General features: G+C 37.6%; 1 protein-coding gene across 1 annotated transcript; it reads left to right on the top strand.

The window, feature by feature from the left end:
- Positions 1-2,844: 2,844 nt before the first annotated feature.
- Positions 2,845-7,684, top strand: LOC134839455 (homeobox protein PKNOX2-like). The gene is made up of 4 exons (XM_063855004.1): positions 2,845-3,097; positions 3,353-3,958; positions 6,681-7,082; positions 7,321-7,684. The coding sequence occupies exons 1-4, from the start codon at positions 3,065-3,067 to the stop codon at positions 7,561-7,563; spliced, it is 1,284 nt and encodes a 427-aa protein (XP_063711074.1). The 5' UTR covers positions 2,845-3,064; the 3' UTR covers positions 7,564-7,684.
- Positions 7,685-19,075: the final 11,391 nt, after the last annotated feature.

A 19,075-nucleotide genomic window follows, 5' to 3' on the forward strand; every position in this document is an offset into this window, starting at 1 on the left:
AACTTCTAAGTAGGCAATGGCGTTAAGAGTAATTCTGATTCTGAGCGTCGAGTTCAAAAATTCTATTCTTAAGCTCCTGGCACAAAACTCAAATATTAATCATCCAATTAGCATCTACGCAACCGGAAACTTAGAAGCAAAGTTCGATGAACAGAAGGTTCTTCTCAAGTTGTTCAGCTCGGAGAATGAAGCTCTGGAAAACTTCAAATTGGATCAAAACTATGTGACACATCCTAGTACGTGTATAGCTTTCGGAATTTCTCGACATCAAGCTAAAAGTTTGAACTGCGAGTTTGTTACGACTTCAATTCCAACTTGCCTTGTCCTAGAAAACGCAGATTTCCATAGTTGCAGCGAATTAATGGCTAAATATCTTCGTGGACTTTCGCAGCAGCTTGAAGAATTCTCGCCTCTGAATGTTGTTGTTATGGAATCGTATGAAGATCAGTTCTTGGAGAGCTTAGAAAACCATTTGTCGAAAAGTGCTCTACACACCAAGTGTTCAAGCACCATACAATACGATGGAGTGAAAAGCTCCCTTTCGGATTTTAAAGGTGTTTTGATTGTTAGAAACTCCCATTTGAAAAGCAGTTTAATCGTCAAAGAGAAAAATTTGTTTCAAATTGTCAATATAATCAGTGCTAGAACGGTAGCTGAGGCCATAACTATGGCCAAAAACATGCCATGCAAAAGGGATTTGTTTCTATGGACTGAATCGGTGTCTTTGATATTCTCTGTTTGGAACAATCTGCCGTTCTCTAATGCAATTGTCAACAGTTTCGAATCAATGAGAACAGACTCAAATACGAATAACTTTGTAAGAGACAAAATTGAAAATTTGGTCAGCCCAGTACAGCAAACGGCGATGAAATTTCTGTACAAATTAGCATTGAAGTCAGCGGCAAAATCAATGAGCTCAGGAAACTTGTCGGAAAAGCTGTTCGACAAAAATCTGATAGACTTGCCGAATAGACTTTTGAATTGGTGCGATTTACAACCTAATTATTACATTCTGTCAAAAATTGTGCCGGAAGAAAAGCTAAATGTAATGATAGTTTTGAACGAGGCTTCTGATCTTGACTACGTTTTGCTGGCTTCAGTTGCGTGCAAATGGCAAAGTGTCTTTATCGCTTCTCGCGACCAAATGATAAGGGAGAACGAATTTATCGACAAGCAACAAATTCAGTTGACGGAATTCGATGACGTAATCAGAAATTGTGATGTAATATTTTCGTCGGATGGATTGGCACCCGTGAGTTTGAAAAAAAGCGTGAAGTGTATCGGTGACATGAGGGGACTGAAACTGGCCAAAGTGTTGGCCAAGGAAACTGGTTTGATGAAACACATAGAAGTTTCCACGTCTTATGTATCTTGCTAAAAGATATTGTCAAATAAATGTGATATTAAGATAGTGAATACATTTTTTATTGCTCATGTTTTAATCCGATATGAATGTGGTTACTGTTAAATGAGAAGAAGGTACAAGTGCGATAGTTGGGTCCCAAGAAAAAGCAAGTATGAAAGAGGGGTCTCGCAATTTTTGTGAAAATTTCAAAAACAAGTATACAAACAAATGCGAACTGTATTTCATGTTTTTAAACAAATGCGAACCATGTTTTCGAAGATTTTAAGCCTAAAAATGCTCCTTCTAAAATCTAAATTCAAGGGACCCAACTATCATTCTTCTACCGAGAAGAATAGAAAGGGCGAGTTTGTTGGCTTCTGTATCGGCGTCGATTTGTAAAAGATAATTTTTAACCGTTGATATGCTAGTAGTTAAACTTTTTCAACCGAAAGTTTCGACTCTTTCGATAAAAACCTAGTGTTTGTGAATTTTTCAAATTTGATAGGCTAACTTATCTGGGTGAAAATAATAGTAACAGTCGCATGCTACCAACAATCGGTGTCGATTTGTAAAAGATAAATTTTAACCGTTGATATGCTAGTAGTTAAACTTTTTCAACCGAAAATTCGACTCTTTCGATAAAAACCTAGTGTCTGTGAATTTTTCAAATTTGATAGGCTAACTTATCTGGGTGAAAATAATAGTAACAGTCGCATGCTACCAACAATCGCAGACACAAATGCTAAACGCTATGCTACGATTTCCGTCTTGTCGGCTTTAAATTTCCACCGGATGGGAGAGTGCAATTACAAGTACCTTTACTATAGTCGAGCACTGGTCATAATTGTCTCTTTCTTCTTAAATATTTCTTGACCTTGATAGCATAAATTAATATGCGATCCAAATTGTTCAATTTTTAAAATTAAATTGCGATCAATTTTTAATTAATATGCGCTCGAGCTGTATTTAAAACTGTTTTAAAAATGAATCAAGGAAACTTTTAGAGCTTGACAGTTCTTGGCTTTTAACTTTTATCTTACCCTTTGAAAACTTGAAATCAGCGAAACCTGAAGCTTTAAACTCTGGAAATACCAAGTAAGGAGAGATCATTTTGCCCTCGATTTTTGTCATTTCCGTTTTAACACTATTAAAAGTGGAGAATATAATTTTAAATTAAATTTAAAAGTACTGCTGTTTAATTCGAATATTTTCTTCGGTTAGTTGACAGTTTCTTTCAAGTGCAATTGGGAACCTCGAATCGACCGCGTGTTTGCCAAGTAATGAATCGCGAGCAAGTGAGGTGGAAGTTAATTGGACAACTTGTGATTTCGAATCTGCTTTGAAAGCTGACAACAACCCGGAATGCGGTTTGGAACCGGAGCTGGGAACCCAGACTAAATTACAAGAGCGGCCGAGGTATGTTTTTGGGGAGAAGTGAGTTGTTTTGGAAACAATCGCCACGTGAGGTTCGCTTATCTACTCGACCCTTTTCCCTCTAATTGGACCCGCGCGGCACAATTAGTGCCCGGCGTTGCTCTCACTCCGTAGGTGTTTTGCCAAGTGGGTTGTAGTTTAGAAGCAGCGCAGAAGTTTCGAATGAGACTTGAGTTTTACAACAGTGAGTTTACTATCGAGCGTCTTTGGCTTACAAAGTAGTTGGCTCCTTCTTGTGTTTTTCAACATTCTAATTCTTGTTTTTTGAGAGAAAGAAACAAAACAATGACTAGTTCCTACTCCACGGCGAACAAGCAGGTATTACCATGTTTAATAACTAGCATTGTTGTCTGTCTGTGATAAGCATGTAATTTTAGTTTTAGTTTATTTCCACTTAGGTACTTTGACTTTTAACAAGGATCCGCATCTGTTTTCAATGGTCAAAATAATGTCTAAAACACTGTTAGCAATTAGCCAAGTCGCGACTTTAATTTAACTAACAATGTTTCCGTCTCGTTGCGCCAGAGACCAAATCTCATAACTAATATCAGTTATCAGTTTTATTTATTACAGAGTCTAGCTAATATTTCGTCTGGGGAGCGCCTGGTCGATCCGCGACACCCAGAAAATGGATCGGATGCCTTGGACCGGAGTAAACATCTTCAGAACCCTCATGTCATCAATAGTTCGAATCCTTACCCTCTTCATGGTTCATCGAAACACACCTATCATCAACTCACAGGGGGCCATACGCAACCACCTCAAGCGCCCGGGTTGACCCCCTATCATTACATTCACAACCCCCAACTTGAGTTAGACTTGCAATCTGCTGCGGGGTTTGACTATGGCGCCGCCTTCGGGAACCCTTTCGAGTCCCAATCGGCTATGCATTACCTACCAGATTCGCAGTTTGTCGGCTATCGTCCTGCTGACGCCTACGCTCTCGGTTTTGAATCGCAACTTCACAATTCCTTCGGCCCAAATGGGAACTCAAAAACTGCGGCTACCCCTCAGTATAGTTACGGGAGTCATGCGAGCAGGTATGGCAACCAGAGTTATCCACCTAGCCAACAGTATCCAGACACACAATTGTTGCAACCGACCTTCGCCCACCCTTCTGAAAACATGAACCCTTCTCGGACGGTCGCTGACTCAAAAGTCGGCTCTCGGAACCCACAGGTACTCTTGCTTTTTTATTTCTTATTTTTTGTTTTCCGCTTATTACCTGACCTGAATGAGACTACCAAGCTTAAAGCGATATTTGAACTTCGTGACTACACGACGCGAATAGAAGTTGCTGATTCAGATGTTTTTACAGATGGCAGAAGTTTCAAGATTTTTTTTATTGACGCATGTAATAAAATGAGAAACAGTTGTGCCTTTTACGCGCTGCAGTACTTTAATCAAGGATCGAAGATATATGGGGTGGTTGGACCCTTTTCAGATTGAAAAAAAAACATTTTTCATTGCAAAACCAGGGAACAGATTTATCGTATGGGCTGAGAAGGAAATTTTTGCTCTTCTGATCAGTTCTGATTACAAACAGGAGCGGATCTAGGATTTTCTCGATGGGAGACTTTTAAAAAATCGAAGTTGCGTTTTTTCGGAGCTCGTTCCCCCTCAAAGTTAGTCTATTTTGGCGCGAAAGGGGCCTTAAGAAAAAATAGTACAAAGGGGAGACCTTTTGGGTCGGCAGGGGGTCGAATCCTTGAGGGAAAGGGGGGAAGGGCGTCCGCCTCCCTCCCTCCCGGAAATCCGCTGGTGATTACAATTATGGCAAAAAACGAGCCCAGCTATTTAATGCGTAAAAGTTAACAGAGAATCGACGGTTCGGATTGAGAGGTAAAACTTTCAATTTTTATCAGCAAATAAGTTAATTTTGGAGTAACAAACGTATCAAACGCTGAAATTTTGCTTACTTGGTTTCTCCTGGCGTGATAGCAGAACGTACGAAATCATACCACTCATCAATCACTCTCAATCAAACCTAATCTAGTGAGTCATATGCGCAGCATAAGTTATTTCCTCATAAATGAATTCTCACATTATAATAGACTGTTCTTAAGAGTCTCGTTGTTAGGCGTCAGAGGTCTAGCGGAAATTTAATGCCTGCTAAACGACAGGTTGTGAGATGAGTTCGGTTTTGCAGTGTGGGAAGCTGTGTTGGGCTTCATTGTTTATAGAAATAGGCCTCATTATAGAGCTCCCTTTTTGCTGTCCTTGGCCTGTTTTTTCAAAGCAATGCCATGTGGCTCTTGCTACTTTTCTAACTGTTTTTTTTTCTTCTATGAAACTTCATTCAGTTAATTATAGCGTAAAGAAAACTCACGTTGTTGGACTATTATTAATAAGTTGTTTTCTAATTTGTCGTCTTTTTAACATCTCTCAAATGTTCACATATACAGTGCTGATTTAAATTAACCGGACAAAACGCGTTAAACTTGAAATTTAAAACGCGTTTTTCTCAAATTGGGTTGAGTTTAGGTGAAAACTTATGAAGACAAAACTTGCTTAAAATGTTAGCAGAATTAATATGGTGTAATTTGTTTTGCAAAATTCGGGCCCAAAATTTTACCCCAAAAATGGGTCATTTTGGCTTTTCTTAGTTAATAAACAATTACGCCAAAAATAACAAGTCGATCACAGACATAATTATATCAAAGTGAGCCCCTTACGTAGCCCAACAAACGGGATTTAAGAAGTGTATTTTCCCCAAAACATTGTATAAATTAATTTATTTTTGTTTGATAGACAAAAAAGGTCGTTTTTACTAAATAAAATACCAACTTTTTATTTAAAAACAATTTTTAAACGGTTTGCAAATTCAAGTAACCAACTTTTTTTTGCCGAAACCGTTCTTCAACCACCTGCTGCAAGCTCGCCCAACTTTAGTCTGGTTAAAGCCAGCTTTTAAATATTTTTGACTTCTTCTGCTAGCCCTATCACTCAGCAAAAATTGATCAAAAAAATTTTCAGGTGTTATTAAAAAACATCCGTCAAAAACGCTTTGCTCAAAAGTCGAAAATCGACCAAATAATAAAACGCAAGTATTATTATTCCGCATTTTCTATAAAAGTCGAAACAATAAGGAAAAGAGGAAAACAGTCAATCGTCAAAACGTTTTCGAATTAACAAATTCATCATCCGTGTCTAAACGCATTCATTTAGTTAGCGGTGAAATTACCCAATGTGGTTGATTATCAAAGTTCTGCAAAATCATCGAATTCGTCATCATGGCTTTTTGGTTTCGATTCGCTGACCTGTTTTTTTTCAAAGATTTGATCCAAGCATGTTCAAAGCTATTCTCTTGAGTTTTGTCGAAAAAATTAAAATTGTCTTCTTTTTTTTAGGTTTGGGCAGAATTGTTGTTTGACTCGGATTAGATTACCCATAGTTTAGTTCCATACGTGCTAATAACTGTTGAATCTAAGAAAAAGCGTTGGTATGTAAATAATTAACGACATTGGTATGAAAATTCAGGTTGAAATATAGGAGCTTTTTACTAATTGCGCGTCCACCGCACCCCCCCCCTCGCACGCTGCTGGCACCTGCGTATCTTCTTGTGTTGTATCTGTTTTTTTTCCGGAGCTTTCGAGGTTAGCTGATCTCTTTATGCATAAAAACTTTCTTGTACTTCGTTTTTTTTCTCGTAAGATCTTCGCTTGTTAGGTTTTAGAACTAGATGAACGTTTTATAATTTAAATGTAAATAGTTAATATTATGATAATATTATGTTAATTTAAATCGATCAAATTGATTTCCTGAAATTTGATAAGCTTTAGGTTATGTATTGTAATTTTATGACTTCCAAAGATTGAAAACACAATAAATTGTCATTACTTTTCTGTTACCCTTGTTCATTACTTTTCAGTTGTCTGATGGCGATGTTTTTTAATTTCAGGATTGCAACAGTAATATTGTTTCCACCAGTCCATCCAGGGGTCATGTTATGACTCATCAGGAATACCAGCAGCCAGGAGCGGGCGACCCTGGATTCAACATGCAACTGTGTGCCCCACAGAACCCTTTTATGTTTGCACCTTTTCACCCCACCTCCTACCCTTCTCAGAACGAACGCCTTACGGTTGGACCGACAGAAATGTCGTCGAATTCTCAGGCACCGAACGCGACTGGTAGTCTTGGTTCAGCGGTTGCAACGTCGGGATCTACGAGCAGCATGCGCCGGAAAAATGCGTCACGTGAAACGACAGCTGCGCTGAAAACCTGGCTATTTGAACACAGAAAAAATCCATACCCAACGAAAGGGGAGAAAATCATGTTAGCCATCATCACCAAAATGAGCGTGAGTTGGAAGCAAAAAATATCAAAGAATGCTCTTTTGCGGACTGCTTTTGTTAACAAATGATTTAATAGTAGCTTTTAACGCATTTTATTGAAAGCGGCTCTAATATCGAAAGTATTGTTTGTTCAATTGAAATAAGCTAAAGCAGAAAAATTTCAACCGGCCCTCCCATTTTGTGGCAGTGATTAGTTTAACTGCATGCAGGGTTGAAAAACATTTCATACTTGAAATTTTTCAGCTGACACAGATTTCCACGTGGTTCGCTAATGCCAGAAGACGACTCAAGAAAGAGAATAAAATGACATGGACTCCCAAGAATAAAACAAACAACAACAGTCAGAGTCACAAAGAAAACAAACTTAATCACACTGCTGCGACAGATAACATAGAAGCTACCAAATTGTCAACGGGCGAAATATTGGAGAATGAAGCAGATGTCACATTCGATTCGCTGGACTCAGAATTAAAACTGGAAAACTAAGAATATATTTCGACGTGATTCAAAAAGAATAACTTATGTTTTAGATAATTTAGATTGTAATTTAATTTAATGAATGTACAATGATTCCCGGGTGGTTTGAAAAGCATATAATTTAATTTCAGGAGCGAAACTTTTTTGATTTTTGTACCGTTTCTATAGGGTGCGGGGCAGTAATTTTAAGTTTTTCGAGATCTGCCGACTCATCAATTTTGGGAGAACATGCCCATTTCTGAGAGTTTTTGGAGGGTTTTGATCAATAAATTGTGTCAGCTTGTGCCCTCTTCAAATAACGCGATATTAATGGGGCTCAATTTTTGGTTTTTCAAAATGAGGAAAGAATTTCAGATCATTGAGTTGATGAAGTACTTGGCTATTTGATGGATACTTACATACAATCTCTCTGTGTTGATTACACTTGCGTCAGCATATTGTATTATTAAGAACCTTCTTTTTTGTCTAACCTAAGTAGCAAATATTGGTGCAACTTTTGGGGCACTTCTACAGCTTTTTGATAGCATGTGGTTTGACATTCGAATAGTAATAGTAACACAGTTGATGCATTTTAAATTCATCAAACGAACCGAAAAAAGCTATTTGTTTCAAACAACATAACAATCATAAAAACTTGATTTCAAGTTTTCTAACTCAACATCTTGCAATTTTTGAAATTCATAATTTATAAATAGTGTGGCTTATGCTTTCCAATTTATCACATGCAAAATTAGTGTGGATACCTTTAGTTTGTTTTATTCCAAACTATTACTTTTTGCTGCATTTTGGCAAATTATTAGCATATGTAGCTGCTTTATGTGAGACTAGTGTTTACCGATTGTTAAGCGTTCATGGCCGATAGGGCAGGGCATGAGAACCCAGTTCTCGAGATCGCAGATTCGAAGCCTGTGAGTAGCAAAGTTTTACTTATTCGATGCCTATTTCACTTTTTCCTTATTTCTTCTTATAAAGCTACTTTTTTGTCGTTTTCTCGTAAGTTTTTGGTGAACCACAGCCTCGCCTCTGAGTTACACTTGCAAAAGCAAGTGTATGTAATCGGGAACTAAACTTTTCCCAAAAGCAACTTTTTCTACACATTCAACTTGCTTTATTATTGAATTTCAGCAATTTGAGGTTTCTTCGCACTTGCGCTAGAGGAAGCGTCGTTGTTTTTGCACTCCAAAGTCCGGGGAGTTCCGGTCGGATCTTTTTTCAGTAAGTATGCAATTGAAAATTTTTCGATGGTTAAAATTGATCGTCGGACTTTCGTTTATTTGCTCAAGTTTTGTCGGCTTAGTTGCTAAATCACGGATTTTTTGTTCTGTAAGCTAGTATCATAGGAATTGCAAGTAGTGTTCATTGTCGCGGGTGTGCTGGAAACTTTCAAAACCTTTTCATAAAACTGTTTTTTTTTCTGGCTCAACTGGTGTCTGATCGGTCGCTAATTTAAATTTCAAATGTCCTGCTAGCGCCAGCCATGTTTGCCTAGAGTTGTGGAATTGAGTTTTTTTTGGTATTTTATTTTGAGATGCTTCAAAAATAGTCTTTTTCTACCAATTTTTTTTTAGTTTTTCTCAAAACTATTCTACCGAAAAAAAGTATTAATGGAAAGACAGCCGCCTACTTCACTGTCTACTTGAATACTCTCCTAGTCTCTTTTTACTTCCTCCTCTGTCCACAGCCTTCGAAAAAATCGATTTGGGGAGAAATGTTTGACCCATATTTTCGAAAACTAACCACCAAATCTAAGATTATGGGCTCAATAAAAAGGAAGGATTGAAAAGCCTTCCTGCCTAAGCGGCTGCGTCCTCATTGTTTCTACACATAAACTTTTAACCCTCGAAATAGTCAAAACTATCTCTCATATCTGAGTTTTCGGGTTCAATCGAATTTCCAGGTTGCGTGCATTTCTTCTGCGTAAGTATCCAAACTTTCAATTTTTTATTAGCAAAAAGCTACAATTCTAGTAAATGCTTCTTGTTTATTGACTGTTTCTTCTCGAACCTTTCTCGATGACTATCCTGCTAAACCTGATATCTTAGTTTTAATCGGAACAATAGATTGTTGAAAACTTTTGTTTTTAACCCGAAAACTATCGTGCAGTTTTTGAGGTTAACTGTTCAATCAAGATAGCCAGTTTTGGGAATACTTCTAGTTTAGCGGCTTCGACAGTTTTTTGCTAAAAATGAGGATTTTGGAAATTAATTTTTTTGATTTTTTGACCGTTTTTCAGCAAGCTTTTGAGTTTCATTAAAAACTGCTCTATTAAATCTGAGATACAAAATTTAATCGAAAAAAAAACTTGTTGCGAGAAGGTTTCTTAAAGAAACGGCGACTCCTTATTTTTTTGTTTAAAAAATCCATCATTTCAAAAACTCACTCTTCACACTGATTTCAGTAAATAAACAACTGAGGCCTTTTTATCACGCATCGCTATAACAAATTCAAAAATATCAAACAGGTACCTCCAGCTTCAGCCGGGCCCTTAATTTTATTTTGTCGAAACATACTAATAACTTATTTCATCTGGTTGTATCTCAAGTGGCGAGTAGCTCCGCTTTGCCTCTGTGTAGCTTGTTTTTTTTTGTGAAAACTTAAGGCTGAATAACTGATCAAAGTTTTTGCTGCCACCAATTGTCACCTAAAACGAATTGTAGTTTTTTTGTAAATGCTATCGGTTGTCGCTTGTGACAAGTTGTTGTCTCAATAGAGAAACGGGTAATATAGTGTTCATGTTTTTCGACGATGTAAATGACTAATTTTATCTACACATGAATTTCAATAATTCAAAAAGCATAGAAAAAAATAGCAATTGACAATGCCTCAAAACATAAGTAGCACAGAAAATAGATGGGAAAAAGTCGTTAAAATAATCAAAATTAAAAAAAAATTAAATGTTAAAAAAGTATCACGCCTGTTTTTCAGGTAACGAAATTATGTGGGGAAAAACTAAAAGGCTTTGCAATAATTCCTTCCCACTGTGATTAGCGTGCGCAAAATTTTTCCGAGGAATGGTGCATATTGTTAATAAGACAAAACTGATTTTTTATCTCTGGGGTAAATTTTTGAAAAAAGGTTTCAAATTAAATTTTTAGGAAACTTTTTGGATTTTTTTGAGAAATTTGCTTGCTCAGAATTCATCTATGATTCAAAAAACATAGCTAGTCGGCAAATTTAAACCAACCAGTGGTAAACCACTCTTTTTAGACATAAAAAGCGTTTTAATTTAAAAAAAAATCGATCCAACGAAAAACATCGGGTTTTTTTCATTGACCGAGAAATATGTAAAGCTTCTCCATCGTTTTTTGTTCCTGAATTTTGGTTAATTTTAAACAGTTATAGATGATAAGGCATCACATGTCAATGATCCGAGCATTACGAGACCAAACTGTGCACTGGGTAGGAGCACAAATTTGTGTCTGAATGTTCCTGGATTCCAGAGACAAGTTTTGAAATATGGTCCAAAATGTAAGTGGATTCCACAAACAAAATTTCAGTGGATTCCGCATACATATACCTGTAAAGTAAGTTTTCTCGGCACATTTATTTTGTTGCGGATTCCGCAACAAGCAAATATAGCTAGTTGTTCTGGATTCCGCAACTGCAAGTGGATTCCGCAAAATGTAAGTTGAATCCGCAAATGTAAGTGGAATCCGCAAAATTTGTTTGCGGAATCCGCAAACGTAAGCGGATTCCACAAATTGTAAGTGCATTCCGCATTTTTGTTTATTACTGAACTTGCATATGAACAATTAAAAGCTAGAGGCTGAATATTTGATTTATTATCTATAGGAATGCGCAATTTGAACGCAAAAGGACTTATCCATTTGTCAGCGGAATCCACAAACGAATCTTAAAACATTGGTTAACTATGCGGATGTCAAATTTTTCGTTTTGGTTCGAAATGGGTTTGAAATGGCTGCTCAGGGTTTAAAATGGCAGTTCATGTTTGAAATGGGGGCAGTTAAGTCACTCATCAGTGTTTGAGATGAGATGGTTCAGTTATGCATAAGAAATCATCATCAGTATTTGAGATAAGATTGTTCAGTTTGAAATGAGAGCTAAATTACTCATCAGTATTTGAGTTGAGATGGTTCAGAAATTATCATCGCACTCATCAGTATTTGAGTTGAGATGGTTCAGTTGGTTCAGAAGATATCATCGCACTCATCAGCTTTTGAGACGAGACAAAGGACGGTTCGATTGTTTTTTTTTGAAAAATGAACTGAAATGTCCTCTGAAAACTGGATTAAACATCCTCGTTTAATTAAAACTGACACAAAAAAACTTATACAAGCGGCAACTAAAAAATACAGTACGAAAAGTAAAATATTGTTCTTAAGATTGTTTGAGCAATTGGATCAATTTTTCTGTTCTTTCTGAATCCTCTTGCTCGAAATCTCCACTTTCGACAAAGCGTCTGTGTTGTCTCAATAGCTCATTATGGTTTTCATAGTCTGGTATTTTTGTTGAAATATTTGTCTCCTCGGCTGTTTTTGCTGTTTCTGAATCCTTTCACTCGAAAACTCCCTCCTCGACACAGCGTCTTCATTGTCTTAATGGCTCATTATGGTACTCGTAGTCTGGTGTGTTTGTTGAAATTTTCTCCAGATAAAGTTTGCGTTTACCTCTCTCATTGAATTTAATTTTCTCTTTCCACAACTCTGTACTCGAAACGTTTGACGTGTTTGGATTATGATGTTTGAGCGTATTTAAATTAAAAGCTTTCACAGAGTCAAGTGGAGTATTTTTATCCGGACAAACGAAAGGTGTAATGCATTCGAACTGCAGACTCGAAAGGAAATCAATTATTTCGTAAGCTGAAGAGTGCAAAGAATAACAGTACCGAATGGTTCTCTCAGACACTGTTTTAACCAATCTCCCAGGCATTATCTCGTTTTAGAATGATTTTAAGCACTTCTGGACATGGGATGCCCGGCTTGCAAGGCAATTTTAAGTTCGCAGACGCAGACGACGGCTTGCACAAATGGTTTTTGGTACTTTATCATCTGAGGTGAGCCAATTTTTGGGTTACGGTGAAATTATTGGAATTAATTGTTGTTTGATACATCTGAGTAAATTCGAAAGTAAGTCGTTAATTCGGGATGATTTAGTTCGCGTAATTCATTTCCAATAACTTTGAGATGTTTTTTTTTGAGGTTTTTCTTTTTTCTATTGTTTTTTGATTGTTGTGTTTATTTTTTGATTGTTGTTTCTGGAGTTTTATTAAGTTTTCACGTTCTTCTTCAAGTAGCGCTATTGTGCAGGGTTATATGAGGATGATGATTGGTTGTGGTTGGTTTTTGTCTAACTCAAATGGAAGGTACATCTGGCTGCCATTTCTAAATTTTTCCAGTTTTTTTTTCTTAGATCTCATTATGAGTTCATCTGAGAGAGACGCTTTCCCGAAATTTTCAATTGATTCAAGCCTGATAAACATTGACAAAACTAACGAAAGAAGCGCAGAGGCTTGACTCAGTTCAATGGACAAGACTCAGATCACCGTGAAAAAGTTATTTCCTTCTGCTTAATAAAATCAATAGTTTTCAAAGTATAGGGAATCAATGCCTCAATAAAAGTGATACAAGATTTCAAATCATTTCTTTTTTTTTCGAGAAAAAGATCTCAGAGTAAGTCTAAAGAAGCAAAGAAAAGAAGAGCCCAAATTAGCGAGTCGATAAAGCGCCAAAAATTAAAACTAGATCTGCTTGCTGAAAAAAACCAGACGAGAGACTGCTAATGGTTTCATGAACTACTTCCATGAGCAGTGGGCTGAAGCAAATTCCATTCACAAAGAGGCTATGGAGAAGATCGATAAGTTGAAGAGCAGGGTCTTGCATCAAGGAAAGACAAACGTTCTACTTCAAAAAAGTCGTAATCAGGTAAGTCTTTCCTACTTTTGCAATTGCGCTCCAACCTTGTTTTTGCTGTGACGACCAAGTTCTTTTTTGAATAAATTTGCGCTCCAAACTAAAATATGTTGAGATTAGTTCTGATAGGAATAAGTGATTGAAGATGTTCGAACTTTTAGAAGTTTTTGAAGGGATAAAAATAATTATCGGCTTGATTGTGTTTAGAGTGAAAGTGTCCTTTGTGTTAAAAAGTCTGCAAAAATTGAAGATGACAGCTGCCACAAATTGCCAATAATTTACAGATCTTGAACCAGGTTTTTTAGATCTTATAGAATACGAGAGTGCGCCACATTTTGGTCCGCCGACTGGGACACCTTCGTGACTATCCCAGGGATTTGGACTTGAACCAGGGACCGGAAATATTCCTGGAAACTATTCCCGGACGTTAGCTATTCCGGACCGTATTCTGGACATTAGATATTCCGGACGATATCCGTGAACAATTTTCCCGGACGACCCAATTGGCCGAAAGTGTCCAAGTAGCCGAAATTTGTCCAAACACAACCCGATTGGCCGAAAGTGTCCAACTAGCCGAAATTTGTCCAAACACAACCCAATTGACCGAAAGTGTCCAATTAACCGATATTTGTCCAAATACGACTCAATAGGTCGAAATTGTGCAATTAGCCGAAAGTTGCCCTAAAGTATCCGAATTGGCCGAAAAAGTCCAACTAGCTAAAATTTGTCCAACCACGACCCAATTGGCTGAAATTGTGCAAAAGCCGAAAGTGGCCCAAAGCTGCCGAATTGGACAAAAGTGTCCAATTAGCCAAAATTTGTCAGAAGGTGACCAATTGGCCGAAACGACCCAATTGGCCAAAACGACCCGATTGGCCAAAACGACCCGATTGGCCGAAACGACCCAGTTAGCCGAAACGTCCCAGTTGGGAGAAGGGGAGGCCTTTTCAGGTATCCCGATTGTGGATGGTGGACATCCTTTTTTTCTCAACACCCGAAGTTTTCTGTGGATTTTGGAATCTACCGGTGAACGCCTCTACAAAACTTGCAAGACTAAAAAAAAACTTTATCCATTTGTGCTAACTTGCTCATTTGGTGCTTTAAATTCTGATACAAGGTTTTCGATGCCAAAATCGTAACCCCCAATTTTTCTCGATACCAAAGTCTGATCAGAAAATTTTCTGTGGGTTATCTTAATTACGTTATCCTAACACCAGATTTGTGAACTCAACACCGTATTGAATTTAAAGCCAAAAAAATTAGAAAAAAAATTGAAATTTTTTGGTTTTTTCTTTTCCAAAAATTTTTAAGATTTGCAAATTATTCAGCAAAGCGCTTAGTTTCATAATAAATCAGTTAAAACGATCAAGTCGAGTTTTTTGCCCAAATTTCGGACTTTTTGAGGAAAAAACATAAAAGTTTCCCAAACGCATCAGGTTACTGTTGGAACTTGAACCATTGGGTGAAAACGTGGAAAAAAAATATTTCGAAAAAGAATTTTTCGGAAAAAAAAATTTGGAAAATTTTCGGGAAAAATTTCTGAAAAACGCAGTATTTATTCTTGAAACGTGGTGCAGCTAACAATACTAGTTCAATTAGATAAAAGTAGCCGTAGTCGAGACCCGTAGCGTAATATCAAGCAAATCGTCTTACCTTTTGCCACAACCTTGTTACCTCAGGGTGTTGCGGGAGGTCAGGTCGCGGTTTGCTTGATTTCCTTCCTTCACAGTTGGTTGAATTCACTTTATGTTCATACTAGCTGCTAAATCGCTGCACCACGATTTGAAAATACTTTCGCCCGCTTCGCAAAAGCGTGTATCTCAATCGTGCATAGCCATTCCCGGGTTAAGTTTCTACCTTAACGCAGTAAACGTCCGTAAAACTTGTCAGTATCAACTTGATCGCTATCTCTTAAACTGAAACGACATTGTTATTTGGCACGACGCCGTTATTAACTCTATTAGTCGACACCGTAGTTATAACTGTAACGCAATAACTCCTAACCAGCTCAAGAAGTTTCTTTTAAACTATAAACGTAATATTTATGCAATCGTTTACTGTAAACGTGTCGGCACGGAAGATATTTATAGTAAGTTGAAAGAGTCAGGTATTTTGCTTATTGATATAGTAACAGACCTGATATCTAGAAGGAAGCAGAACCTCACTGAGATAGGGCAAAAGTACTTAGAACTTTACCAGGATCCCTCTCTAGAACTGAAAACGTTTACGATCCTTAGGCGTTATAGCAACAATTTGAAGTGTATTATTTCAAAAAAAATACTCCTAAAACAGGAAAACGCAAGCGGCAATTAGGAGTTAAATAAAAAGCTTCTCTAATCTGTCATATTGTTTAATGAATCATAATATAATTTATTGATATTAAAGTAAGGGTCTTAATTTAATTATTCCCCTTTTTTCTCTCAAACTGATCAGTTGAGCAGTTGAGTAGAAGTGAACAAGTTTATAATTATTCAAAATGACAGAACAAACTGAGTTAAAATATCGATGATTGAGCCAAAATCGAACAATAGAAATGACAGAACAAACTGAGTTAAAATATCGACGGTTGATGAATGGTAGAACATCACTAAAAATTGAGCTTTCCGTAGTTCACAGTCGCATAACTGAGATTTTAGAGGGACCAGTTAGAAAAACAAAAATAAACGCCTCAATTCAATCTTGCGAGAGTATTCTCGAAAAAGCATTAGCTAAGAATGATGAACTTGTGATATTAGCTAAAAGAAACCCGATAAATCTAGCAAATTATTAACGGAGTTGGCTGCATGGTCGGATAGGGTAGTTAGAGTTAACGATGAAAAAAACTGGTAAGGCTCGCGCTCATATGGAATTTAATCAGGCTTGAGAGGTCTGCGTCAGTGAAACTAGTCGATCAAAAGTTTCATCAAAATCGGCAAAATCGGGGTCGAGTAAGCAAAGCTCAATGAAATCCTTGACCCCCAGTGAGCGCCGCAACGAACTGCTCCTGAAGATGAAGAGAGAAGTCTTGGAAAAACAACATGAAGCAACCTTAAGACTGAAACAACAGGAACTCTATTAGTCGACACCGTAGTAATTACTTTAACGCACTATCTCCTAACCAGCTTAAGAAGATTCTTTTAAACTCTAAACGTAATGTTTATGCAATCATTTACTGTAAACGTGTAGGCACGTAAGATATTTATAGAAAGTTGAAAGAGTCAGGTTTATTAGATATTAATTTAGTAACAGACCTGATATATAGAAGGAAGCAGAACCTGACTGAGTTAGAGCAAAAGTACATAGAACTACCCCAGGATCCCTCTCTAGAACTGAAAACGTTTACGATCCTTAGGCGTTATAGCAACAATTTGAAGTATATTACTTCAAATAAAAATACTCCTAAGCCAGGAAAAGGCAAGCGGCAAGCTAATCGAAACGAAAAAAAAGCTGAGCAGCAACTAGGAATTAAAAAAAGTGCTTCTCTAATGTGTGATATTGTTAATGAGTCATAATATAATTTATTGATACCAAAATTAAAGAGTTAATTTAAATATTCCCTTTTTTTCTCAAACCGAGCAGTTGAGCAGTTGACTAGAAGTGAACAAGTTTATAATTATTCAAAATGACAGAACAAACTGAGTTAAAATATCGACGATTGGCGAATGGTAGAACATCACTAGAAAACGAGCTTTTCGTAGTTCACAGTCTCATAACTGAGAGTTTAGAGGGACCAATAAGAAAACCAAAAATAAACGCCTTAATTGAATCTTGCAAGAGTATTTTCGAAAAAGCATTAGCTAAGAATGATGAACTTGTGATATTAGCTAATAAAATCGATAAATCTAGCAAATTATTAACGGAGTTGGCTGCATGGTGGGATAGGACAGTTAGAGTTAACGATGAAGTAACTGGTAAGGCTCGCGCTCATATGGAATTTAATCCGGCTTTAGAGGTCTGCATCAGTGAAACTAGTCGATCAAAAGTTTCATCAAAATCGGCAAAGTTCGGGTCGAGTAAGCAAAGCTCAATGAAATCATTGACGCCCAGTAAGCGCCGCAAAGAACTGCTCCTAGCGAAAATGAAGCGAGAAGAGTTCGAAAAACAACATGAGCAACCTTAAAAATGAAACAACAGGAAGCCATTATCAAAGAGCAACAGCATCTGATTGAGATGGAACGAAAACAACAAGATATTAAATTTGAAATTGACCGTAAAGAACAAGATTATCGTTTACGAATGGAAAAAAGTCGACTTGAAATGGAACGATCAAGCGAAGAAACTTGTATTAATGTAGCTGAAGCAAAAATGATTGAAACTGACTACCTCGAGAGTCTGAAATAAATCAGCATCTCGAGCTGGCGTCTTCGGTTGATCGTCGTTCTGACAGGTTAAACCAAAAAGGACACAAGGTAGTTCCGTCTTCTTCGAAGTTTGCAACCTGTAAAAATACAGAAAGTGGTTCGCATCAACACAGAAATGTGTCCACAGCGGGAGCTTCACCTCGGCCATCGTTGCTTAATCAGACTCTTGATTGTGATCAACAATGTTATCCCTATCAACCAACCGTCTCCTTCAGAGATGGCAATGGAATCAAGCACGCTGTATCCACTAATCCTGAGCACGAAACGCAGTCATTGCCTATTTCAAATAACGCTGCACTTTGCGAAAACAATACATCGTCATTTTTTAACCCAGCTGTAACAGCAGCTACCAATACTCCGGTATGCTGTTACTTCTCTGTAGCCCATTCTTCGTCTTTCATTCAACCTATCCCCGTCAACAACTTTAATAACGATTCTCGAATTGTTGGAAACATGCCCGCCATCTCCAATCAATACTCTGGATACACCCCTTTTGCCATTTTGTCACAAATACCTGCAAATTTAATCTGCAGAAATCAAAACTTGCTATCACATAACGTGTATAACAACCCTGCGTCAGTGAACAATCCGTTTAGTGGACAATCTGCCGTTATTAGTCAACCCAATGTGCCACTAATGTTCCAGTGGACACCCGCAGTCGCTCGATGTATCACTGGGGTAACAAGTGTTGATAACACGAACCGATCAGTTGGTGTTTTTTCATCCGTAACACCAATATCTCAGCAACAATTCCAGCACGTATCACGTGGTGGTACTGTTTACTATGGGTTTCCCAATCACGACGCATCAGCTGAAAACACTTACATATATCAACAGCAACCTTTTGCAGCTGATCCTAGCAACACATTGCCGTCGTTGCAACCAGCTCCCCAACCGCAAGCCGTGACACTGAATGACTTAGTCCAAGCTCTGTCAGTGTCAAAGGAGGATCCCTTTCCAGAATGGAAGCTGGCCCAGTACGATGGCAACCCGCTCCAATGGCACGAATGGTTAGGCCAGTTTTGCAGTACTGTAGGGAAGCGTCCTTAAGCGATGATGTGAAGTTAACTTATTTAAAATCACTAGTCACAGAAAAAGCCAAGTCAGCCTTAGCAGAGTTCGCATACAGTGGAAGAATGTATAAGGATGCTCTGAAAACTCTAGAAAGAAAGTTTGGTCATTCACAAAACGTAATTACGGCCCACCTTGGTAAGTTGTCCAGTTTCCCGCAACTTCGAATGCACAACTCTGAGAACATCATTAGCTTCTCGATGACCATTTCAAGTCTAGTGGCTGTCTTTAGGTCTCTTG

Source organism: Symsagittifera roscoffensis, chromosome 2 (genome assembly GCF_963678635.1).
Source record: "Symsagittifera roscoffensis chromosome 2, txSymRosc1.1, whole genome shotgun sequence".
Taxonomy (NCBI): domain Eukaryota; kingdom Metazoa; phylum Xenacoelomorpha; order Acoela; family Convolutidae; genus Symsagittifera; species Symsagittifera roscoffensis.

What these genes read in the sequence shown, in the direction of transcription:
- LOC134839455 (XM_063855004.1), top strand. Translation starts at nt 3,065, where the DNA reads ATGACTAGTTCCTACTCCACGGCGAACAAGCAG. An exon ending in TCGGCTCTCGGAACCCACAG is followed by an intron (nt 3,959 to 6,680) that starts GTACTCTTGCTT and finishes TTTTAATTTCAG; the next exon opens with GATTGCAACAGTAATATTGT. An exon ending in CCATCATCACCAAAATGAGC is followed by an intron (nt 7,083 to 7,320) that starts GTGAGTTGGAAG and finishes GAAATTTTTCAG; the next exon opens with CTGACACAGATTTCCACGTG.